The sequence below is a fragment of the Nilaparvata lugens genome, chromosome 4 (genome assembly GCF_014356525.2).
Source record: "Nilaparvata lugens isolate BPH chromosome 4, ASM1435652v1, whole genome shotgun sequence".
In the NCBI taxonomy this organism is placed as follows: Eukaryota; Metazoa; Arthropoda; class Insecta; order Hemiptera; family Delphacidae; genus Nilaparvata; species Nilaparvata lugens.
The window spans coordinates 30,536,689-30,564,541 of NC_052507.1; the positions used below are offsets into that span (position 1 = coordinate 30,536,689).

Here is a 27,853-nt window from a genome sequence, read left to right on the forward strand (position 1 = left end):
TATTTCAAAGATGATTTCAAATTTGTTTCTGAAGGTAGGATGATAGATGCTCTGCATACAAGAACCGGAGAAAGTACTTTGAGGATACCCAACCATCGAACCACTATTTTCACAAAATCCTTTTTAGTCAGTGCCTGTCGTGCATGGAATGCACTTTCTGTTTCTATCAGGTCCATCGAGAGCCGAGCGAGCTTCATCCTGACTTTAAAAACGATCACATGGCAACCATCCCTCACCCATCCCACCAATATAAACCTATAAACCTGTTATAGAATAAATTGTATATATATATATATATATATATATATATATATATATATATATATATATATTATATATATATATATAATATAAACTAATGTTATTTTAATTATTCACTGCATACTGCTGTATATTACTAAAAGTTGATTACCCTGATCTACTTCAGCCTACTCCATTTTATTAATCAATGATTTGATCTTATCTACATATATAATTATTTTACTTTATTAATTTTCTGTTCTTCTTTCTCTTGAATATTGTGATGAATTTTTTAAATAGACCTCATGAGAAAAGAGGAAAATTGTGATTAACCTTCTCAAAAGGAAAGAATTTGCTAAAGGAGTAGTTAGCGACCGAGCGATAGAACTTACTTATCAGTAACTGTATATTAGATAAGAGTACCGTTCTGTACTGAATATTTTCTAGAAAATTATTTAATAAAATTATAATTATTATTCTGCAAATAAAGCACGAATTATTTATGAATTGCTCATTGAATTTTGAGGTTACACTTTGTTTACTACCGATCAGATGTTTAAAGCAGCTCGAACACAGCTGACTGATTCAAAGTATTGTCAAATGTCATGCCGGTTTCATGCAAGCTATAATAATTTCATTTCTAAAAAAGTAAAAACTATCAATAAAGGACCAAGAATTTCGAATAAAAAGATAAAATGTATATATTATTGTTGAAATTATTTATTACTTAAGAAATTATATTATAATGTCAGGTCTTATTGTAACTAACTAGGTCATAGCATGAACTTATATTATTGATAAAAACAGCAGAAATTAATTATAACAGTCTCAAACATAATAAGAATTGTATAAGAATATTAATTATTATTTCAACTGAACCACATGGTGATCGAATCTCTTTGGCAAGCCTAAGCCAATCATAGTGCATAGAAATAGCACCAAAAAGGTGATCGTTTGAAAACAACATACGTTAATCTGTTATCAGATAACAAACCTGCCCTATCATATATGCTAGCACATGTACATTGTATGGGAGGAACTATGTCTAGAAGATTAAGCAGTTTTAAGAATTATATGAACTGAGTTATTATTGTAATTAAAGGAATTATATTCTACTGCCTGCCACTGACGTCACATCTACGTCATAATTGTTCTACCAATGGCAAATTTTTATGCAAATTTATTACACCGAGATTCTCAGAGAAAGGTTCTAGCCAAGAAGCTTAGAGAAAATACAGCACTTCCCTTTTGAAATCCTCACCGTTCAGATCTCTTTATAGTTACCAAGACCTATTCGTAAAAAATTCTTGTTCGATTTTATATGTTTTATTTGTGAGCCAATATTTTAGGCTATTCTATTTGTTATTCGTAAATCTATGTTCAGCAATCGATAAATTAAAAGTTTAAAGTAAATTGTCCCTTAATTAATTTGGTGAAGGAGATATTTAAATTAAAATTCCCCACGTGCCGAGACCGAAGCCTGGATTGCTGCCGACCAAACGATTTTGATCTAAAGAAGAAAACCACGACCGCCAAGGAATTTCACGTGAGTTATAAGTTTAAAGGGGCCCCAATCTACGCTTCGAAAATATTTCAGTGCAGAAAATATAAAATTTTCTTCGTTAAATTATTGGCCACGCCGACAAACGCTTTTAGTCATTAAGAGCCTAGAATTTATTCATATAGAATTTCTAAGAACTTGTGGTTGATTAACTATCCTCCGCTGCCAGAACCACGACCCCGAACAATTTTAAAAGACATTTTTTATTCATTTTTCACTATTTTTTCAAAACTGTTAAATTTTATCAATTGTAAAATTCTGTCGAATCACGCATGGTATCATGCAAGTACAAGAAAACTGCTAATCATTTTTGTCAATGTTGAAACACTTTCAATCTGTAAATTATATTCTGAATCTGCACTGTGAGATCATATATTTTATTATAATATATTTCAATTTTGTTAATTTGTTTTCTGAGTTCGATTATTTCTTAAGCCTGTCAATTATTGTGTCTGATACGTTCTATATCATCAAGAACCGATCGAATACGATCATTGCAATAATTGAATTAAGCTGGATATTGGAACAGGTCTAAGTGGATGTAGTGAGTGGGGTCAGATCGAGATATTTGTTCTTTGTCCTTACCTGCTCATATATCAGCTTTTATCTGTTACCGACCTCGACTTAGGAGCGAATACATCAACAGTACAGCGGATGCAGCCAGAGATCATATAATTTCCTACAATAGAGCTTAAAACCCGACAAGACTCTGTTCTCGAAATATATTCTGAACGATATTTGGTCCAAGTACCGTATTTTAATCCTTCAGAACTTATTAGAGACGCAGTCCCGTAAATTATCTACATCGGGATTTTTGCTCGACCTGTATGATTTTGTATGCTCATTCTTCACAGGTAATAATTTTAAGGTATCCGTATTCAGTGTTTAGCGTCCGCTACACTACTTATAAAAATTTCATCACCATACAATCTGTCATAGGAAGAATCAAGGGTGAGCGAGCGTTTAGGCCTCCGGCGATTCCGACAATTGTATTGAATCTTGTAGTGAGTCAATCAGTCTGGTGTACACTTAGCGTCCTCGCACGCTGTTACAAAATTTATAACCTCAACACCATTGACTCAGTGCAAGATTCACCCTACGTGTATCGACTTGTCCTTGGAGGTGAGAGTGACTCCCCCAGGAAAAGCTTTACAATATTCATATTAATTAAAACTTTTACAATATTTCCAATTATAAATAAAATAATCCTTAGTTGAATTGATGAAATTAACGTTTTTGTAGAGAGTTAGTGGGAAGGATATTTTGAATATTCTTTCCGAAGAATGGACATTGATATGTCCAAAGCTCCGCCAATTTATGTAGATGCATAACAATATTATCTTTAGTTATTACAAATTGCTTTTTTCGTATCATATACAGTTCAATAATTATTTTCTTAGTCTATATTATGTAAACTCATCTATAATTTTGCTGTATTGTAAGCTATTTTATATAAGTGTATAAGCCAGTATATACTGTAATCTACATAAATAAAGTATGCAATCAATCAATCAATCTCTTCATAGTGAATGATTTAATAGAATCAACAGTTGCAAACAGTTAGCAATTGAATAATGACATTTTCTCGAATTTCGAGCTTATTTCAAATTTTAGGTGAAATTGTTACAAGACATTAATTGTAGAGATTTTCATGTTCAATATTTTCAACTTGGAAGTTTTTGTTTAAATTGTATCTGAGGCCTGATATTTGGGAAACTAAAATCCATCTTTGCATAGATGGGGCGGAGCTCCTGAGATTTTTAAAGATATGGGACTTATGGCAGTTAATAGAGCTTATCAATAACTATCCTAGGTATAAATTTGATCAAAATCGTTGGAGCCGTTTTCGAGAAAATCGCGAAAAACCCTGTTTTTGACAACATTTTTGCTATTTTATCCGCCAAGTGCCTTTTGGTCCTTCCCCAATCAATTGACAGAATTGTGTTCTGTGTATCAATAAATAAATATAAACTATGCTTTTATGCTTCTATGCTTTTGTAATCCGGAGCGAAGCTCGGTGCCCCGATATTGTACTGTAATGCGAGGCTCACAAAGTCACAATATTCAGGCTCGTGCTCTGATTGTACATTCTGAACAAGATAAGCATATTTTTTCAAAAGAGAACCTTTGAATAAAGTATGAGAAAAACTACAATGAAAGTACAAAACAGCAAACAAAAAGCCATCAATGAAAACCTGAAAAAGATTGTTCTGAATAGTGACCGACTTTACAATGATATGTATACAAGCGGTAGAATTTTAAATGGAGCGAAAAATGAATTGGACAGGTGATTTATTCAGCATGCATAGAAAAAATTGGTTGGTCAAATTATTTATTTACGAGACACGAATTCTGTGGAGGTATGGGTGATATGAATTCTAGCCTCCAGAATGTTGACCGCAAAGCAGTAACCACTTCCTGTACTGACTAAAGTGAATATTTTAAACGATTTAGGGTTATGCTACCCTCTCACACTTCCCTTCCCACATTCAAATGCAATAATTCCTCACAATAAAAATTATCGCCTCTGATAACGGAAACGATTGTCAAATTTAGTTGCTGGCAAAAAACTGACCTACATTATTTTTTATGGAAAAGCACCAGATTTTTCAATTGCATTTTGCAGTTGCTATTCATGTTTATATGTTCATATGTTTATATCCTTTATGTATATGCATATGAATATGTTCCCTGTAGGTGAATGAGATTGCTCAAATCTATTATCTGTTAAGTCAGCAGTTTTTGTGAGATCGTTTCCATTCCAGCATTAACTTGTTCATTAGATTCAGCGAAAACTAAAATTCACTTGAAAATACTTATGTCCACATTGAAATGAATAATCTTTATTGTAAATTCGTCCCTATTGTAATTTACAAATTCAAGGCCGAGGATAGAAGCTATTACAGTTACTAGATGAAGTTGGGCTTGATAAACTGGAAAAACTGCTAGAGTTGAAGTTAAGCCTATTCTTCTTAATAGATTATTGTAGCTGTGGGAACTATCGGTGAAAATAGTTGAAATATTTAGCAAATTAATAGCTTTACTGACTGAATAGTGGCTGCAAGTGTGTTTTTTTTCTGAATATTTGTACTCGTCTAATATCTATTAATATTATAAACCTCTATTCTGCTAGTGAGAAGTATCAAATAGGGAAACTGAAAAATGGGAAGAGTGTAGAAAAGTGTTTCGACTTACAATAAACATTGAGCTTCCAGAAATCTTCCTCAGCACTGCCCTTGATTTCGGTGTTGTCGGCCCGGCAGGTCAACGTCTTGCCATTGTCGTCGACCGTCGCAGTCAATCGCACCATCGACGTCGACACATTGCCGTCCTTCGATTCCTGCAACAATATCGCACATCAACTTTACTATATTCCGATATTCGAGCATACAACATGATTATCAATTCAGTAATAAGAGTTTAATATCACATACTCAACAACGTAAAAACTATTTTTCCCAGAAAGAGATTGAACAATCATGAATATTTTCCATGAAAAAAATGAGAAGGGCGGTTAAAGTGTCGAAAAACAGAGAATTCATTGAGAAATAATCAGTAAAAAACTAGTATAATCATTATTTTTCAATGATTTTTCTAATGTTCTGCGTTTCAACAGCCCTCCTTTCTTTCACCAAGAATATTCATCAATATTCACTTTCCTCCTCCATCCAAGTTCTCCAATATCATTCCTCTCTCATTTCTCATTGACGATCTCTCACTGCGAAACTATTTCCAGACACTTTCTGAATAGTTGTGAAGGTGATATTGTAGTAGTTATGTCTACTGAATGGAAAGACTAGATTTTGTTATACCACAGATCATTAAAAAAACGAGATACCGTTTTCGGTTGTTACACCATTATTAATCTCTGATGAACCCAGTTGATCAGATATCAATAGATGCAATATCAAAGTCTAGTATTTTTATTCAGTAGACGTTCTCAAATTCTTCCTAAATAGATTCAATTTTTCGCACTTTTATTATTCCTATACTCTTCTATCACTAAGATTCCTTTGAGATCTTTTGTAAATAGCCAGCCCCGCTTAGCCGAGAATGAGAGGTGCTTGCTTTCACAATTCGTCTGCAAAACATAACAAGAGACTGCCACCTCCATACAATTATTGAACCGCCTCCAGTTTGCCTGTGAGTCTGTTTGCCTATGGAGCCCCTACTATCAACACACCGGTACCCGGCAACACGCTGCAATAATATGTTTGTGTGTAGGCGATAATTCCTGTTTACCGGTGCGAAGTCTGGCCGAAACAACGTCTTGGACCAATGAAAGCGATGATGATATTCGACCGACCCCCTTACGAATTGATAGTGACGCCTAATCCTATTAGGAAGGCGCATTGTAAATACGGTCTGATTGCTTTGCTGCTGGATCGCAACTTGCAGGTCATAGCGAGTGCTTGAGGTCACACGGCTAATACCCGCAAACATCGGTCTGTTGGCATAAGCGAGTGGCCTCAATCAAACTGAATCATACAAATAACATTGGAATTTCACCTACAGTTTTAAAGGGAGACAATCTGATCATCCATTTGGATCACAACTTAGATTCGAGAATGAACATTATAATTTATTATTGCATTACTGAATTGGAATATTAAAATGAGAGAAGAGAGTTCAACGGAGCTGAATAATTGATATAGAGTTCAACAAAATAATTTTCTCGAAAAAGTAGTTCATAAAATGAATTGATTAAAAATTGAAGGTAGGGATTAGAGAATTATGAATATAGAGACCTATATTAGAGAGGGTAGAGTCTTCTTAGAATAAGGATAGAGAGAAGTGAAGGGGTGACACTAATGATAATAGTTCTCCTATACATTCAAATCTATGAGTTATTATGTATGTTTTGATTTCAACCTGACAGTTAAAACTAGAATTCAAAATCACTAGTCGATGAAAGAACATATTCTTCAATCATAACTCTCAATTATTCAGTATTATAATAAAGAGATTGATAATAATTCTCCATTTTATCGGATCTAGCAAACAGTGATCCGGAATGGAACCCTTGAAATATCAATCCAATAGTTACTTGAACTATCGTTATTGCTAATTCTCCCTCAGGTAATGAAGAACATAAACAGATTATCGGTGAACCACATTGACTTTGAATATCAATTTAAAATTCAATGGAAAATTAACTTTTATTAACAGTCCAACGAATAATAGGAGAGATTTTCAATTCTGTGGATTGCAACAAAGACTCCGAATAGAATTGATATTCATTCCTAAACAAAAAGCATGGACACCAAATCAATTGCTGGGTAATTGATCCCAATTTGAGCGGGTTTTTATCAGTCAACTTGTTAACGACCAAGTGATTCCCCCATTTAGAGGACGTGAAGGGCTGAGGGTCATTATTGCCGAATCGATAATAATCGTCTAATTGACGAAGGGTTCACTCCCACCTCGATTCAAATTCCAATCGAAAAACAAGCGTATGCATTAATGGAACCCTTACACCAAATGACAACTTGTCAGATAAAGATAACTGGAGAAATTATTCCCGGTTATATTATTACTGAGAACCCCCGAAAAAAATAATTTACCTCATGAATGATGCAGTCAGTCCTGATGAAAGAGAACAACTCCTACACGGAAGATCGATGAATGTTTCATCACTTCTGGCCTATTGATTCGGTGCCAGCAAAACACCAAATTATAAAAAAATGCTGCCCAAATAGGTGTCCTACTGGCCAGATGATTGGCTGCAGAGGGCGGTGACAGAAAACTATTGATATCATTTCTGAAGAGTTTAGGACGAGTTCTGACCTTCGCATGTTGCTTCGGAATGGGAATCGAAACGGAAATGACAAACTGTGTGATAAACAGCCTTCTGAAAGAGACAGATTTGATTGAAGATTGCAGTTTTTGAATAAATAATGGTAATGAACCAGTGGCACTCACTTCTACTACATTCCTCTTTTATTGACAGTCGGCAAGTGCAACATGTTAATAGAGTATTCTATTTTGAACAGAAATTGTTATGCAATCATCTCACAATCACCTCAATATCAATCTATAGATTTTAATAGATGATATGAATCACGTTTTTCAAAATGTATGTTATGTAAACGATAATCATAGAAATATGAATAAAATGAAAAGATAATATAATAGAAATACGTGAGGCATTGATGAGTTTTATACTATGCTGTAGAATATGGATCTAATATAATCTACACCAAATTGATACTACTAGATAACATTTATTTCGAATGTAGATGTCAATGTAGCAGGTTCAATCAACGTCTATGATTTTAAAATGAATTGGTATGTAAAAATTGAAAAATCGAAGTGAGTATCCTTCCATCAAAGTGAGTCCAAATTTACCTTATGACTTCTAAAGTAAACTGAGAGTACTTAATGCTCTAGTATCACTACACAGGAAATGAAAAAAGATCCCCAACTTCCTACAACCATAAAGTACTGTACATCTTCTTCTTCCTCCGACAAAATATGTGGATGATAATATAATATGATATATTATAATATAGTGGAATATATACTATAGTATATAGTATAATATAGTATATTATAATTATAATCTTTCTCTCACTCCTGGGCATGATTTGCTGGCCTTCATTTTCTATGCTCTTATTTCCTTCATAAAAAAGGTTATAGAGTCGAGATGGAGATGAGTAGGTGAGAGGAAAACTGAAAAAGAGACTAGAGAAGAAGACAGGTGATAATTGGACGGTTACGACTTACGAATGAGAAGTATATGGAAGAGACAGAGTGAAAATGCAATTAGAAAAGTAGGGGAAGACCAAATTAACTAAGAATTTAGCGGACTCTTGTTTTTTTTCTTTTATCTCATAAATGTCTTCCACATTCAACAAACAGCAAGCAGGAGATAATCATTTTTCTCTTTCAAAACTCATATTTTCTGGAAAAATAATTTGATAATCATTCCAATAAACTCTTTGTTTGTTCGTCGATTCATCAAATTAACTGGAGTTGAATATACTCAATAAATTCGAACAAAGATAACGAATTTGTAGAATTATGACAACTTTTTTGACAATTATTGAGTGAAAGGTAATCGATGTGTGCAATCATCTTGCGTACTTCTCGCCCTTCGTTTGTGTGTAGTGCAGCGCGTAATATGAGTCTGTACGCAGCTTTACATAACTCCAAATTATTCAATTTAATCCAATTCTATTATCTGGTTACCTTATAATTCTATAACATTTATAAATTCTATAACTTTTTTCTTTTTATTCTATTCCCCTTATTCTATTAAATATTCTCGTTGTAATGATATTTATATTTTTGAAGAGCTTTAGTTTTCAGGAGAAAAGTCCTTATGATTTTCTCTTAATAGTTGCTCTTTTTTAATTAGAATGATATTGATGTGAAATCACCAGTGCTCCTTTCATATTCTATGATTTCTCTAAGCAGGCATTACCCGACCACATTGTTAATAATCTCCATCTATCATTCGAGAAAGATTGTATGGTTCACGACCATAAAGTACTGAATTTTATCATTCCTCCAGCAATATATCAGTATTGATTCTCGTAGCTGCACAATCTAGCAAGTCTGGATTTCGTTCTTCATTTTTCAATGCAGGAGCCTTTAATTTGCATGATGGAGCCACCCAAACATTCGCCATAGCTGTGAAATGAAGACAGACTTGCGATGTAAGTAGGGAATGTAGAGAGGGGGAATGTGTGCCGTACAACACGCTGAGAGAGAAAAAATAGTGGATGCTGTGTGTGATCCATCACTTTCTAAACGACTTTCCCGGTAAGTATTTTTCTCGTGCTGGACGGGCCTCGTTCCTACCTAGCTCTTCTTTCGAAGAAAAGCCCCTTCTCGAATAGCAAGGTGTAGCCATATCAGAAGAGACCTCACCCCTCCACCCTAGCATTGACCTAAAATACGAAAATAATATCAACTTCTTCCAGCCTATCAATAGCTTATCCAGTTTCCGTATAGTATCAAAATCCAGCAGGTTCCCAATACATGTATCACCATTTCGGTCTAGAATGTAAGAAACACAATATACTGACCATAATTTACCGAATAATGACTCCTCTGTGAGTCCCACTACACACACATATACACACTCTCATATCTATCTAACATTTCCCTTCCAAACCTTGCATGCAGTATTGTTGCTAAACTATGTTCACAGTCTTCTCCATCTGTCTGACAATTTTTACTTTATTCAAATTTGAAATATAATTTCGACCTTGAAAATAGTATAACGATATTATGGAGCAAATGATGATCATAGAAATGCTTTTGTGAACCCAGATTTACTTTTATTCATTCATCGTCTTTTGTGCGACTATTCCACACTCCACATATTTTTATAATTATATTAATATGTAATCATTCAGAATAACACAACTTACAGAAAAGTACCACAGGCTCACGCCCAAAACGATTCCAATTCTAATCTACAAACTGTAAATAACACACAAACTGCCACTAATCTTGAGTATTCCAATCCAATATCTCAATCATTGTCTACTCTATCTTGCTCTTGTTAATGGTTTTCAACTTTAAGTCAAGAATAGTTGCAAGTTATTAACCAATTCCATCACTTCTTACAATTAACGTTTGTTGCAAATGACTCACATCTTCCCAGAAAGGCTCCAGTCTCTTTCCATCGATCCACCATGACAGCTTGGCGGGTGGCCTGGATCCAATCGACTGGCACGTGATGTTGACACTTCTGTCCACCGACAGAGGCTGGAAGCTGCTCAGTATCTGCGCCTTCAGTGGCTTCACTGTAACAAACAAAAATGTTCAATCAAATTGGTAGAGAGAGAAATTATTGTGGCAATGGAAATTAGAAAGAATTATCACTATTATGTAATATTAGGTCAGTGGAGAAATGTATTCTGATAAAGGTTTTGCTTTTTGAGCCCTGGTTTCATAAGTACAGTGTTATGATAAAATAAAAAACGTAAATATCAAACGGTAAGATCGGAGGCCTATTCTTTGAGAAATTGGAAGTGTTGCGGGGAGAACCCACAACACACCAGATGTGGAAAGCAAAGCCATATTTGAGACACATTTTAAATTCAAGTGTGTGGGCACTGGGCACACTCTTCCTGTTGATGCTTCTGAATTTGCAAATAAACTTCAGGTTGAAGTAAAGCAGCATTTCCAAATGATATCTCAATTTGTTTTATGTGAAGTGAATCCAAATCATATTTCCAATTTTGATCTCTACAATATCTATTATTCACAATCTATATAATATTTAGAAGCTAGAAGTGTAATTTGAAGCAGTGGAGTCAAGGGGACTTAAAGCGGATTGGAAAGGATTGAACTCATCATTTGAATGAATAGCTTTACTTTTTTCGAAATTTCTATTCATCCAAATTCGGGAGAACAGCATTTGGATTTCCATGTTCTCCTCTTCTGATCTTACCGTATATTGTATTTATTATTTATATTATTAGTATATTATTATGATTTTATTTTTAACTCTGCTAATAAATGGAATGAATAAATATATTATCAATTGAATGAATAAATCATTCTTCCTTGAAATGATGGAAGTTCAACAAATTTAACATTATCACTGATCAAAACTAGGAAAACAGTAATCATTTTCAAACAACTTGTCGCCACCACCATAAATATAGGATAAATTCGAATGCAGGCCCTTGTCTTCTCGGCAAGATCCACTTTGTCTCCACACAGCCTATAACATCGTCACTGATGCTCAAGTCTGCTGCAAACTGATGAGCGAAAGTCAGGAAGGAGAGAGAGAGAACAAACGAACATCAAGTAGGAGCGAGAGAGAATGAAGGAGTGACCGAACTACTGAACGATACCGAATTGGCGTCGACAGGCACGTTCTAGTGATAGAAGGGGGTGCTAGGGGGTTCCTGGTGGGGGGGGGGCAACTAGACATCAGTCTCACAACAACAGCAACAACTGTCAAACCGAAACACTTTAGTTTCCAATAACAAGAGAGAGACGCCACGCCGTTATTGCTTTTCCTTTGAGCTCATCAGTCTTTCTTCCACTTTTGCCACTTCTTATTTCGTTTTCCTCCTCCATCCTTCAGACTCAACGCTTACTGACGGATAACCGATACAGATTATAGCGATTCTTCGACAAATTATGTGCTTCTGTCAGGCATAATTCACTCACACTCCCTGCTCCCTGCAGCCTATATCGTCTCCAACAACAGAGAATTTTTCTACAAAGATTTACTGAGTTTCGATTCTCTGCGAGCTACAAGTATTGTTAAAATATAAATGTGGTGTCTGAGGGTTTTGATAGAAATTAGTTGTAATATTAGAAATAAATATTATGAAAATTGATTCCTTGAAGAAAAACACAATATTAGTGAATTCTTAAGTGGAGATTTTAAAATATAGAGTGCCTTGTGGTTTTAATGGATTTGGAAAAAACGATGGAGAAAGCCAAAACCCACTTCCAACATCAATGAACGTGGAATCGAGGTAGATGATCTCATAATGATTTACAATAATTTGAAGCTATTATTCATGATCTCAGTTATTTTATAGTGCCAAAAAATACTATGCCGAGAGCAATACACCCACAAAATGAGATTGAAACTACCTACTAAAAGCTGTAACAATTAGCAGAACCACATCATGGAATTGAGCTGAATTTTCAAATTACTATAATTATAGTTCAAATAGACACCAATAGACCTAAATTCAGCTCTCTTTCAAGATTGAATTCCGAAGTTTTGGAATCAATTATAAGCAGCATTGTGTTTAGTAGATTGAACATTCAAGAGAAACATTTGTGTGTTCTATTGAATTACGGTGATTAAATTTCTCCATGTTTGTAGTTCTGATAAATGACTCATGTGTAAGTTAACACATAGTAACTTAGTTCAATTCTTACTCTGAAACATTCATACCCTGTGATCATCGATTGTTTAGGAATTGTAAAAAAATATATAAGTGCCAGACAGATATTTTCAGGCCATATTTTCCTGGAAGTTAATACATTTATCAAATTTCAGTCGATGGGAACGATCTTGTATATATAGTGATCAGCCACGGCTAAATGTGATAACAAGCCGAACAGGGTTGAGGAGTGACTCTGGCTGCTGTAAAAAGCGCAGTCGAGCGTTCATTGAATGAAACAAGCCGCGGGATACTCTGAATATCAATCCAGTGTTGCAGAAGAAGTTCTTGCCGTGGTAATTAATTCATCTGGCACGGCACAGGGATATTTTTGAGCTACTATTCGCATTTGACCGATACGATATAGCTTCTTTTGACTTGAAATTCAATTGGAGAAGTTACAGAGACAATATCGTTCACTGAACGAATCTCAGCGGAAACCTATAATTGCATTTCAGTTTTGACGATGAACGAGTAATAAATTGGATAGCATCGCCAGTAAATTCTGTATTGGTTATCCTTATCTCTCCGATTTCCTTTTGATAAACAACTCAACAATAGACTTCTGAACTATACAAGCGTAGCCTTTGGTAAGGATGATTTTGATTGAATATGGATTGATCTGACTCTGATTCTTTTTTCCTCAATTGTGATCAACGTTTCCTTATTAGAAGAAGAAATAATGGCTCACTCTGATAGAGCCTTTGATTGAGACTTGTTTCCAGTTGTAAGAGAATCTAAAGAAGTAGTAATATTCTGACAGAGCTGAACAATCAGGTAATTCTTTGTAAATTGTATACGTTATTCATTGTAATCTAGGGAACAAGAGTACTGAGATTGAAAAACCATTGAAAATTTCCATATTGAATACATGGATGAGTTCAGATGATTCCATACAATGATCTATTTGGTCTGCACACTCTATATCCAATGCATAATGTTAAATTTTTATTTGTATTTAGAGTATTTGTATAATGAATCACTCAAATTCAAGTAGTTGAATCAGAAAGTTGGGAGATGGCAATATCATTCGTTTCGACTTATGTCACACTTCAGACAAAGTTTATATAATATTCTCTACAGATAGAGATAAACCTGAATCTATGGAAACTTTTGACACAATCTGTCAAATTATTCCAATATTACGACTAGTGTCATGAGTTCTGAAAATTTATTTTGATACAGGAGGATTGATTGAAAATGTAAGTTCATATAATTGATGTGCTGGTTTTAAAGCAGCCCTGAAAAAGAGCAAGTTTTCTTTCACAAGACTGTTGACACAAGTTGTAAACGGCCACTAACAATTAATTAAGCGAAAAATACGTGTTGCCGAGCCAGTAACCGTAACAATGGCAAGTAGGCTGGCAGAGCTTGAGTAGAAGCACCCAAGAAGAAGGGACTTGGGTGGCAGTGTTGGACTCCGGCCAGGTTAAGGGGCGTTTGCCCCCTCCCGACCCGGTTCTACGTCTTCACGTGCACGTTTCGGCCCTAAAACAACCCTCGACGCGCGTTAACCTATTCGTTAGCCGCGACGTGAGGTGCTACGGTCTGAGTCTGGGTCTCCTCACTTCTCGTCACAAAGTCTGCATCGCTCATTCTCGACCAGTCAGCCTCACTTCCTCCCTCCCGTGCATGTTCTGCTCCACGAGTTGGCCCGAATTATCTCCAACCTCTGCAACCCACACATATGTCTACAATCGTTATTTCCCTATCCCCTTCCTTTCAACCTACATCGATTTCCACCCCTACAATCTCTCTCGCAGAATTTCCCACTCTCTTTTCAAATCTTCTTCTCATGTTCCCTCTCTCTCACATTCATCACTCACTTCAGTCTTCCCTCTCACATCTCTCATACCATTCCCCCCTCCAAAATATCACATAAGTTGATGCGAGCGAGAAATGAGTTCAGGATTTGGGTGTTGGCGCTGCCATAAACCTCTACCTTGGATAGCAGCTCGCTAGTTTTACCTCACTATCTTTGTCTCCCTCTACTCCCATCCTCTTTATTCTTCCAACCCTTATGTTATCTCTCACGCCATCGTTCCTCTTGAAAAACATTCTCAGAATTAGATAATTAGTATTCTATGAATTGAAAATCTATCTTTAGTATATTTCCAAAAAATCACAATTGTTGAAATTGGATTCCTATCTTCTGAAGTGAGATCACTGTTTTAAGAATGCTGTTATGATAATTTAGGATTTTCATCGATGTATTCCAGTTATATAAGAATTTAGAAAACTTGTTCATCATTTTTCGGTGAGACCACTACAGCAGAGTGACTGTTAGATAATGGTTAAAGTTGTTTCACGTAATTGGAGTTTCATAAAGTGAAGTATAATAACTCACATCTACCAACAAAATAAATTAATGGGAAGTATCCAACTCCAATTCTATCAGTTAACTATACTGCAGTTGAATAGCTCAATAAATTTTGAATACTAACACGTTCTACTATGGTCAAAGCGATTTGAAGCAATTCATCCTTGATATTCACTACTTATTAATGAGATCAGAAGGTGAATTGTAACAGCAGTTGAATCACAGGGGGTGTCGAAAGAGAATCTAGAGAGAAAGAGAAAGAGAGAAATAAGGTGATAAAGTATGATCGGTGAAGAGTAAGGCGGTTGAAGGTTCCAGGTTAATTAGCGGAACAATGGCTAGTCCTCTCTCCCAGGAGATAAGAACTTGGCCGTTACGAGCAGTGATAGGGTGGGGGGTTGGAGGTAAAGAGGGGTAAGAAGGTATAACTTCACTTTTCGAAGGATGAACGGATGACGGATGACCGGATGGACCTTGCATATGATCTTTCCCTTGAGGGACATCGCAGAAAGCGAGAGGAAAGCTGTAAGAAATGGAGCCAAGAGAGACAGCGGAAAAAGATGGTTGAAGTGGAAAAGTGATTTATATGGTGCAACGCCATGAAGGCTATTGGACATTGTGCCTCGAGGTGTAGTCGCTTTATTGAGAGTGAACGATGATTATATATATATATATATATATTCTCAAATCTCAAAATGTTGAAATCTCACCACTTCACTTCCTGGTTGATTGACAAAGGGGGCCCAGCTCCCCGAAAATTCTCGTTTAAATGTAAGTTTTTAAGTGTTTTTAATCTATCCGTGTCGTGTGTATCCTGTTTATATATATATATATATATATATATCTATATATATATATATATATATATAGATATATATATATATATATATATATAGATATATATATATATATATATAGGGTAATAATAGTACAGTACACTATTATACAGGTTAATAGCCTATAACGTGTAGTATATTTATACAGATAAAAAGTATACTGATGTTGTAATACACTGGACACTGACTGATTTTACTGGTTGGTCGACACATTGACAGATCTTATTGAGTGTTTGTGAAATACAGACATAGCTAATTTCCTAGATTGTACTGCACAATTTATTTCTAGTAGCCTCAGTTTATGTGCACTCAAGCTCTGGAATTTAACTCTGTCCTAAATTCTAGACATATTTTACAAGATGATCTTATTGATTTTACAAGTTCGTAAAACGCATAACTAACTTTTAACAGGAAGACTTAACTTGAACAAACAGCCACTACACTTCAATAAAACAGCAAAACTATTCAATTGAGTTAATCTGGAGCAATTAAATTCGGCGACCAGACAATTTGTCGGAAGTCGTATTTGCCACTCAATCTTTTATCATCGGAGACTTGCCACTACTGCTAGTAGCGCTGCCGATGATGTGAATTAATAATGTAGGTTCAATTAGGCAGCAGCAGAAGTAGACTGCCACCGTTCGAATGCTGCCTGCCTGCCTGCCTGCCTAGGAGGATTAAGCCTGACCCAAGTTGCTCTCACTCGCAGTTCAGATTAATGCGACGGAATCAATTTTGGAAACGCGCAGAGCCGCCCTAACAAATGACTTGGCCCGACTTCGCATCTGTTAGTCGACGCTATTTCCAACTTATTGGATGCATCAATTTGCCAGAGGTGACTAACAATTAAGTTATGAGCGCACAATTGGACATCTTGTTTTTCACATTGATCCGCGACTATACGTTAGCCGGATGACATCATCTGATGTTTGAGATATTACCAGACTCAGTCAATAAAACTACGAAATAGTTATTTATGCAACTAGTGCGCAAAGTGACACTTTGCTGCACCGAAAGAAACGTTTACGCACGAGCCGTAGGCGAGTGCGGAATAATGGTTTAATGAGTGCAGCAAAGAAACTTTGCGAACATATTCCACATAAAATTGTTCCTACAGTTACCATAGAATGTGAAAAATCAGTAATAAACGGTGAACATGTCCTATACTCAACCAAATGTTTGTTTGTGCAAATCTGTAGTATTTTTAATGCTGATAATAAATATTGTAACCATTCCAAAACAGATTTTTTTAAAAATTTAGTCTAAATGACAATAGAATGAGTATTATAACATTATATGAGATTCAATTATAATAATACTTCATCTACAAGAGCTTACATTTACCTGAAACGCTGAACTTCAATTATTCAAGTCACTGTTGAGTAAACAGCGTATTGTAAGTCCAGTGTTTTCGATTATGGTATTCAATGCCTTAGTTTTATTATATTCTGTATTCTGTTTCTAATTCATCCAACGGCATTCTTTGAAGATATTCTACTAAACTGTGAGTAAAGATGATTCAGGGAGTTGGAGAACTGAAGAACTTTTTTGAAGTGTGAATATTTATGTTTCAACTTCAAACTTAATAGATACATTATTGTTTTGAAATAACATTCACCACCTCAGTAACAAGAGTAACCTAACCACAATAGTAAAAAAAGTAGTATAAGAAATACTTGATTCCTTGATCATTATGGTCGATAAATGATTCCAATGTCTTCCAGTTGAAAATATAGACATCTCACACATGAAAGAAAATCGTTTATGATAACTTAAATACAAATAAAATATTGACATTAAATACTATAAAAACGTTTTTTACTTTCCTTGCCCTTTTACCATAGGTAAGGAAAGTATTGCTTTCCGAAAAAATTAAGGTACCCCAATTTCTAAATTTCTATACGTTTCAAGGTCCCCTGAGTCCAAAAAAGTGGTTTTAGGGTATTGGTCTGTATGTGTGTGTGTGTGTGTGTGTGTGTGTGTGTGTGTGTGTGTGTGTGTGTGTGTGTGTGTGTGTGTGTGTGTGTGTGTGTGTGTGTGTGTGTGTGTGTGTGTGTGTGTGTGTGTGTGTGTGTGTGTGTGTGTGTGTGTGTGTGTGTGTGTGTGTGTGTGTGTGTGTGTGTGGTGTGTGTGTGTGTGTGTGTGTGTGTGTGTGTGTGTGTGTGTGTGTGTGTGTGTGTGTGTGTATGAGTGTATGTGCGTCTGTGTACACGATATCTCATCTCCCAATTAACGGAATGACTTGAAATTTGGAACTTAAGGTCCTTACAATATAAGGATCCGAAACGAACAATTTCGATCGAATGCAATTCAAGATGGCGGCTAAAATGGAGAAGATGTTGTAAAAAACAGGGTGTTTCGCGATTTTCTCGAAAACGGCTCCAACGATTTTGATTAAACTCATACCTGAAATAGTCATTAATGAGCTCTATCAACTGCCACAAATCCCATATCTGTAAAATTACAGGAGATGTGGCGGAGACATCTATGCAAATTATGATTTTAGATTCTCAATTATCAGGCTTGAGATACAATTTAAACAAAAAATCTGAGTGGAAAAGATTGAGCATGAAAATCTCTACAATTAATGTTCAGTAACATTTTCACCTAAAATTGAAAATAAGCTCGAAATTCAAGAAAATGTGATTATCCAATTGCAAACTGTTGGCAACTGTTGATTCTATCAAATGATTCACTATGAAGAGATAGCAGACCTCGTATGTCTCCAGCGTTATTGTCCTGTCACCAGCTGGCTAAGATCTTTGTTTATAAGTAGACTTGAGATGCGCGGGAACACTAGCGTAGGTGATAAATCTTCATAACGGCAAGGAAAGTTGTGTGAGTGCGCCGCACCTGATTTTTTTATTTACTGTTTGTTATACTTATATTGAATGTACAGATGGTACAGTTATTTATAGCTATTCCATCAGCAAACGACATTTTTGTGATTCGTCTTGAACTGTTTCCGTTACTGTTTGTTTACATTCTGCCCAAGAATCATGTTTCCTGTTGTAATTTTTGTTTTTAATGAATCTTCTATATAGCCTTTAGCTACAGAGGAGCTCTTCCACCCTCCGTGTCGTTTTAATTGTAAGATATGTCCTCCTCCTTCAACTAAAAGTGTAGCCGACGTCCTCCGAAAGAATTGTCCAGTATAATCATTTGGGTTGTTCAATTTTAAGAACGTAGCTACATCACAAGGTACTTTGGCAATGGTATTGATACATACATGTTGCTTACTGAAAACTCCTTTTTTATACCTTAAGAACAATCCACCAGTTGTCATGTACTGTGGTCTCAATTTCACATATTCTCTAAAAAGCTCTACATAATTTATGCCCTTTTCATGTTTCATTTATCCTTTCATCATCATTTTTTACTTTTGATCTTGGAATTTTCACAATTAGAATCGACCCTTTATCTTCAATATCTTCTATTTGCATGTTTGTCAGCTCGTCACGCCTACACGCACCGGCGACTCCAATTAACATAACCACTTTTCCCATAAAAAAAAACATCATTTGGTGCAGTTTTCATGAATGTTTCAATTTCATCTTTTCTAAGAGTTTTCGATTTTTTTGGTTTGTAGCCTACAGAAGTTTTTTCAAAAAGCTGTAACTTTTTTAAGGCGACTAATGTCCAAGTCTTTTTTTACACTAATTGTTGATTAAAAGTAAACTAATAAAACGTACTGTAATGTTCTTCACCCTATTCTTTTTACACCATCCACAAAATATATTGTATTGTCGTTCATATTTCAACTTTGACTTCTCCGGTAGAAGATTCAATGACACCGAATTTGCTAAATCCACTAAATTTTCTGGAGTACTGTTCTCTTGATCACTATCACTATTCATTTTTTCAATATGTTGAATAAATTGTATAATTTAAAATTGATTGAACGTTTTATCTTGATTTGTAAACTTTCAAATTATTGTACGATACCACCGATTCAATATCTCGCGGCATTAATCAGCTGTTTAACGAAAATTTCAAGCCAGCGACATATTCAAGTTTACTTTGTCGCATTCTACCGTCATAAAGCGTGGTAACTATTTTTCGCCACACACTGCACAGAAAGCAGCTGTTTTCCAGTCCCTACGTAGATCTGAAAGGCATTGTTTGCAGACGACTCTCGTCTCACGTCAGAACAGGTTTCTTTCTGGCTAAGGCCGGAAAGGGCACCCTTTCCGGCCGCTAACATGGAACTAAGAAAGGTGATCAAAAAACATCTGATCAAAAAACTTTTCATTATTATTCAATAATTAAAACATTTATAATAATATCATCTTATTGTCATTTGAAAGAATAAAAAAGTATAAACTCAACCTCCCACATAATTGAACATCATCTTTTAGGTTATTTAGACGAATCAGAATAAAAAATAAAGATACTTGGACAATTTCCTGATATTCAGATTACCTCAGATTTGCTAGAGCTATCACCTTCCACTTCTGCTTTCAGAAGTGCTTAGTAAACAACTATTCTCATATATATACTGTTTATTTTTGTGTGTGGCGAAAAATAGCGTTCGCACCACGGGCAAAAATGTTTTTCCGGCTCTCAATCTTTTCTAGTCCTTGGCCTACGGCCTCGGACTTGAAAACCTATTTCAAAAATCTCATTTTCTGCTCTAGGTGCGAAATATACTATTTTGCCCGTGGTGCGAATGCTATTTTTCGCCACACAGAAAAATAAACAATATATTATATATGAGAATAGTTGTTTACTAAGCACTTCCGAAAGCAGAAGTGGAAGGTGATAGCTCTAGCAAATCTGAGGTAATCTGAATATCAGGAAATTGCCCAAGTATCTTTATTTTTTATTCTGATTCGTCTAAATAACCTAAAAGATGATGTTCAATTATGTGGGAGGTTGAGTTTATACTTTTTTATTCTTTCAAATGACAATAAGATGATATCATTATACATGTTTCAATTATTGAATAATGAACACAAATAATGAAAAGTTTTTTGATCAGCTGTTTTTTGATCACCTTTCTTAGTTCCATATTAGCGGCTGGAAAGGGTACTCTTTCCGGCCTAGGCCGGAAAGAAACCTGTTCTGACGTCAGACGAGAGTCGTCTGCAAACAATGTCTTTCAGATTTACGTAGGGACTGGAAAACAGCTGCTTTCTGTGCAGTGTGGCGAACATGTTTTTCCGGCTCTCAATCTTTTCTAGTCCTCGGCCTACGGCCTCGGACTTGAAAACCGATTTCGAGCCGGAAAAGTATCATTTTCTGCTCTAGGTTCGAAATATACTATTGTGTTGTTATGTTGCAAATTTGGAGTTCGACAAAGTCTTTGCCGTACTCAATTTTCTACATTCCCGCACTGGGTGTGGGAATAGGGTATTTTGCGTACTCAAATTGATGCAGGAATGAGCTTTTTTTCGGGTAACTGTAGGAAAATGAATTTGTTCACTGAAATATGGTGATACATAGGGAAAGTGAGACACTTTCACTCAAATTGAATGAACGTTGAACGTTTTGTATGTTTGAAAGATTGTAGAACTGTCCAAACAAACATTGAGATAGTGAGGTAGTGTGATATTATAGAATTCCCTCTATTTTTAGAATAATTCCAAACCATTTATCCTTTTTATCATTTTGCAACTGTATGGCACAGAGAGAAACCAAGTAAGTTGTGAGATGAGTGAAATGAATAAATGAAATTGAATTAGGCTTTTTGATCCAGTACTTCTGATGTTGAAAATCTTCTTATTGATTGCAACAATTATCTGGATTTGGCTCGCATCTGGCGAAACTCAATCGCAATAAGTAAATAAGTAATAAACTTTGAATACATTATACCATTTACAGCCACGTGACTGATTGTGCTGAAGTACTATAATTTCTAGATTTAATAATTTTTGGAACAATTAAATTAATGGCTATTATAAAAACTTCCAAACAAAGTCTCGCTCAAATGATAATTTGAGTGAGAGATTTGTCAGTTGAATAGCAGCCGTTACAGAGCAGCATAATTTTAACTTACTTCACTTGTATCCTATTCAGTAATGGCCCATTCATTGATCGAAGAAATACCGCTTCAAATATTGCATTGCAGTCATGTAGGGTGTGACCTTTCGGGGAGCATGAGGAGGGGAAAACACATTCGACAAGATAAGGGTGTTGGCTTTGTTTTATTTCTAGTTTAGATTGCGGGTCGCTCTTACATCCCAATTACACCTCCATTACCTCGGCGCTGCCAGCGACAAAGTCGGCTCTCTCCTTTTTTCAATTTAGGAGCTCCGTCCGATTCTCCGTTGCCGCCGCCGCTATACCAGCAGTCCCTTGCCTCCTTTTTGTTGCTTATCGCAATTTCGTCCCACCGTCATTATTCAGGGTCCGGCTGGCAATGTTGGCAAGGGGTCGGACGGACAGTCTAATCTTGTAACAAGGTCCGTGCAGTGTGCAGTGCACCACACAGACGCCTCCGGCTCACCAATCTTGTAGTCACCCTTTATACTCTAAATTTACCTTCAAAGAGTTTTTGTTCATTAGGTATATCGTGTAATGTTGGTCGAGCAAAATATTATCCACATTGACCAATATTGTCACATGTTTCAAATGGAAACAATCGTGCTGATAAGTTCCCTCGCATACACCATTCAAGTTCAGTGAACTCACTTTCAATTTCAACTGCAAGACTGCAAGTACCGTGATCACGTTTGTATATTTTTCCAATTCCATCTCAAATGACTATCTGCGATTATATCTATGTCTGTAAACCACGGATGGATTTGAATCACTGAGAAAATTGCCGGAAATACATTTGTGAGAATGAATAATTCATAATCATGATCTTCAACAGTGAAATTCTTAGAAAATAAGGTCATAAAATTCTGATTATGTTATAAATGACATTTCAATCGATTCGGGAGTATTCTTAGTGACAGATATTTCCAAAATATTAACATCAGTCTGGAATAGATATATAGATGGGCCTATTCATCGTATTGATATTTTTGTTGATATTTATCACCATTGATTTTATAACATTGATTACCTTTCTCTCTCTTCTGGATTTGATAGCAGGAAAATTCAAATCAAATCAATATAATTAAGCATAAACAATAAATCAATATTTTTTTCAATAATACTTTGGAATTTGCATGTGGAGAGGGCGTTTGTTTTATTCATTTCACATATATTCATTCAGCAACAGAGGGAATGGAGAGGAATTCAAGATGTTTTATGGATGTTCGTTTATTGACTGCAGTATTATGGCTAGAGATAACGATAGTCAAGGGAAATAGAACGGATTTGCAAAATTGTGGGAAATGAGGGAAAACCATTATGAGGAAAAGTGCAGCATTCATGTTTTGATGTTTTTTATATATGGGAAGACAACTGTAAAACATAATTGAATGTCCGAGCGTGGGATGGAAAAGATTCCACAATGCTAATTCGAAACAGTATGTGAAATGAACTTTCACAAACTCATAGGTTTTCAGCTGAACTTCAGTTCTGTTAATTTTCAAATTCTATTACTGCTCTGTCCTGTTGCTTGAAGAGAAAATAAGGAAAAGTCTATGAATTAAAAATGCTTATCGAATAACTGAGTTGCATTGTTAGATGAATTATTACAGAGAGAAATTTCCCAACTGTACTTGTAAACTCATCATTTCAGTGAATCAAATCAAATTGTTCCATGGTAGCTTATCTGTATCCCAGCTAATCATTCATAATATAGAATATGATTAAAACGTGAATTCGGATGCGCAAATTTGTTATTGTTGGAAAAACAGCCACGAGGTGTATAGAAGCGCTATGACGTAGTATCAACCGTAGGTAGAATAAAAACAATCAATTAAAACGTTTACTCAGCATCAAACAACATTATTCTGGCCAACATATATTTAATAAACCATTGCAATTTCTGACAGTTGAGTCATGTACAGAAAATGTATTTTAATGAAAAAGGTGAAGAGTTTGGACATTTTATAATTTGAGAGTTAACGTGAATCATTTGAAAGAATTGATGTGCCATGTAAGTGACACAGGAAGTTCTATTTGATAAGATTACAAGAAATCATGATTCATCATTATCAAATAGTGACCAGGCTAATAACCAGATTGTTTAGTAAATGAGTGAATATAGTATTTATTGATAAACAATTTCTTAAACGATTAGATCTATATATTTTCATCAAAATTTTTGTGGAAATGTGTCTTTGTTTATATATTTATTTTTAGTATAATGACGATATTCAATAGTCATTTTCATCAGTGATTTTTGAGAGAATGTAAATTCTTTCTTTGTTCTAAATGCTATATCTTCCTAAACCCTTCAGAAGAAGAATCTATTAACGTGTTGTCGGAAATTTCTTTTGTCATCTTTCTAGCTGCTTACATAAGTTGTGAAATGACGACAATCGTAAGCCAAGTATGAAAAAGATGTTTTTCGGATAGGAGTTTAGTCTGTCAGTGTCGGCGATGGTGAGATTTGATTTGATGTCGGGAATGGAATGGAATGGAATTGTCGAAGACCGGACAGAAGCTGACTGGACGCGAAACTGTACAAATCACTGTTTGTGGAGAGAGGACCGGTTGAATAAGCCCAATCAGTCAGTGGTCAAGTTGTCTTCGGCAATCCTCTCCCCCCCTCACCAACTACCCATCAATCTCCTTTCCTTAACCCCTTCCCCACCACCGCACCATCGAGAGTGAATCCTCACGGACGTCGCCTCAATTCCAAATGATAACTCAACCTCCTTCACCACTATTCCAATCATTCGTTCTACTGCAATCTGTTCCACACTCTTCTTCTTCTTCTTCTTTTAAACTCAAAGTCTTCATCATTAGACTTCTTGCCTCTTTGCATTGAAAATAATTTCCATTTTGAGGGGACCTGTTTCAACGATTACTTGATTACTTCGAAGAATAAGATATTCTATTGAATAAGTTGTCCAAACCATACATTTATCAAAATTATTTTCAGATGAAAATTTCGTTTGTTACTCTATTATTAATCTCTGGTAAACTTATATCGGTTGAGCTGAGGTTTGATTCAAAAGAAACTCGATAAGCATGGTATGAAGTCGGTTGAACCGGTTGAAGGTATCATTCAGCGAGCAATTTCTGTATATATGAATGTATTTATTTATTTGGATATTCGGGTATTTATTTATGTGCAATGAATCTCGAAAACAGCTCTAACGATTCTTACGAAATTTGGAACATAGTAGGTTTATGATAGGCTATAAAATTTCGATTGCACTAGGTCTCTTCCCTGGGAAAACTCGCTGAAGAGCATGAAAAGGATAAAAATCAATTCATCCTTAGAAAAACAGCTGCTAATTTCGTCGTCTGTCGACAATGGAAGATGCGAGTGCGTGTGTGGGAGCGAGACAGAATAAATTATGTTTAGCTTTTGAACCATAGCAATCAATCAGCTTATCTCACGATAAAATATTATCTTGAAATTTTGATCGACTAGATAAAAATATCTGATTTGTTGACATGACCAACGATATGATTTTATTCGAGATCCATTTTTATTTATTTATATTAACAAATATTGTAGCAAACATAGTATATGTTTTATCATTCTAAATTAAAGTAAATCAAAATTTCCAAAGTTAATCATTATTTTACAGTTTTAAGTGATTAGTGAGTGCTATTTTATTCAATTTGGTTTGTAAACAGACTTTTCTGGATTCCTACTTTCTGGACTATTTAAACGAAATTCGGGGGAGAAATATTTTTGGGCTGTGCCTGTTAGTCCTTCCTCGATCATTTTAATGAACTGTGTTATGTTTATCAACAAATCAATAAATAAATATAAACTATCCTTTTATACTTCTATGCTTTTGTACTCCGGAGCGAAGCTAGGTGACCCAATATTTATGAGCAATACGAGTGATATTCATGAGAATGGTTGTGAACAGACCTTGAAATTGTACACTGAAGTTAATCAGATTCTGAATATGACTTGGGATGAATCCTTTCACATCGTGTTGATTATTGAGTCCAGTAATAACGTTTCATACTGTAGAAAGCCTAATCATGAATCACTAACAAATAATATTCCGAAAAAGAATTTGAGTTGTTTGGTGTTTGCGCAAATAGAAATGAAGAGCTTTGTAGTCATTGGTTCACCTGTAGATGCAAAAAAAAAGAGTTGCAAGAGAAGCTATGAAAACCCAATTGGAGAGAATAATTCATTCAAAAGCCCTTTTATTTGTACTTCCAAACATAAAACAAATTATTGCAGCTTCCAGTAGGCTTAACTCTCATCGAATCACAGGACAACAGGACAGTAAAAATGCGAGGTCAGTTGTATGTCAAGTCTTATCTGATTCAAGAAAAGCTTCATCACGCCTATTCAAGAGATCAGAAATTTCCACTGTAATTGAATAGAAACATGATTCACAGTCAAAAGACAATGTTAAATTGTACGAGATTCTGAATTGAATTGGTGTGTTGAATGTATACTGGTATAGGATTCAATGATTTTGTGTGGAAAATGTTGGAATGTCGATGGTTAGGGGGTAAAAGAGTGAATGAAGAGAAGCATATAGAAAATGTGCGTGTGTTTTTGAAAAGATGATAGAGTGTGAGTAGAGGGTAAGATTGGAGTAGTCATTACTACGCAAGCTGCTCTTCTGTAGTGATGGAAGAAGAGAATGATAGAGATACGAAACACAGATCGATAGGACGTTACGCTATACGTGACTAATTGAAAAGTTAATCAAATTGGTCGTTTCAATTTTTGCTGGCTCGCACTGCTCACATCTGACGGTGGCTTGGCTCGGCTTTCCACTCTCCATGCTCACTACATTCTCTGTTTCTGTCAGAAGGACAAAAGAGAGAGAGTGAGAGAAAAAGATAGTTGAATAATCGATTGCACTCGTTTCCTTCCGCTTGCAAATTTAATCGTCCGTCCATTGAAAACCGATAAATATCAATGGATAAAAAATTAACAGATCGTAAATTACGCATGAAGTTCAATTAGTTTCAAAGTAATTAAACTTGACGCGCGCTTACACACAAAACGCACGCACAGACATGAGTTTTGCATGTAAAATGTCAAAACAAGTTCAGATTTTAAACATATGGTTGCGTGGATCGTTTTATCAGCAGCCTGTGGAAGCATTTTCTCATCTCATACTCATCAACATCTTTAATTAGATTCAAGTACGTAATTTTGGAAGGGAGCTGCGTAATGCACCGTAAAATACGCACCCATTACTCGCGGATTTGATCGATGTTTTCCCCTTTGATTGGAGTTGTGTCTTGAAGGAGCCGCAGATCTAACCGCAGATTTATTGCAGTTGAGAATCATCGAGTTTTGCAATACGGTTTTCCTTGTGATTGAAAGTTTCTGTTCTGAGCCATAGTCTTATAATGGGTGACGATGATTGGTGAATTTTATTAAATTCTCCACAATAAATTCTAGGTTGCTTCCGAACCGCCGGTGAGAGACTTTGAAAGATCATAGAAACTGCCCGTTGATCAACGAATTCATAGAAATTGAGAATACAAATCATCTGTATGGATTGGCATGATGAGCATGAAACTAGCTCATCAAGTATCATTTCTCGATATGCTATCTCTCGCAAAAAAAAGTTCAACTAACGACCCGACCTTTGAATCAATTATTAGAATGGAATGAGTTGAAATTTCACGCACTGATGAAAAAATGTCATTCCATTAGTCCTACGGCCGAACAAGAAGGGAAGCGAGGAGTGAGAGAGAAAGAGCAGTAAAGAAGAGATGAGTATGTAAGAGTGAAACAGCTGAATGAGGAGTGAAGCTGAATGAAATGATGTGAAGTGGGATGAGAGAAATAGATAGCAGAAAAAACCGTTTGGAATTTCAGCACTGATTGATTATCAATTTATAGTAGACAAGTAGCCTGAAAAACAGCTTTCTTCCGCTAAGCTGCTATAAGCATCCTTTACATTACTTTTTACTGGAAAATCAGTTATCGGATAATTCATCATTCTTCCAAGTTGGAAAAACTAGCCGCTCGAATCGTTATGTGGAGAGGTTGTAATGTATTATGCGAAAT

The 27,853-nt window shown here is 35.5% G+C and overlaps 1 protein-coding gene across 1 annotated transcript in view; it reads right to left on the reverse strand.

Moving 5' to 3' along the window:
- LOC111051551 (nephrin) overlaps positions 1-27,853 on the reverse strand; it is an 807,626-nt gene that overhangs the window by 21,534 nt on the left and 758,239 nt on the right. Inside the window, exons 6-7 of the mRNA XM_039427333.1 lie at positions 10,409-10,560; positions 4,997-5,141 (exon numbers count right to left, since the gene is read on the reverse strand). Of these exons, the coding sequence (XP_039283267.1) occupies positions 4,997-5,141; positions 10,409-10,560 (297 nt within the window). The remainder of the gene's footprint in view (positions 1-4,996; positions 5,142-10,408; positions 10,561-27,853) is intronic.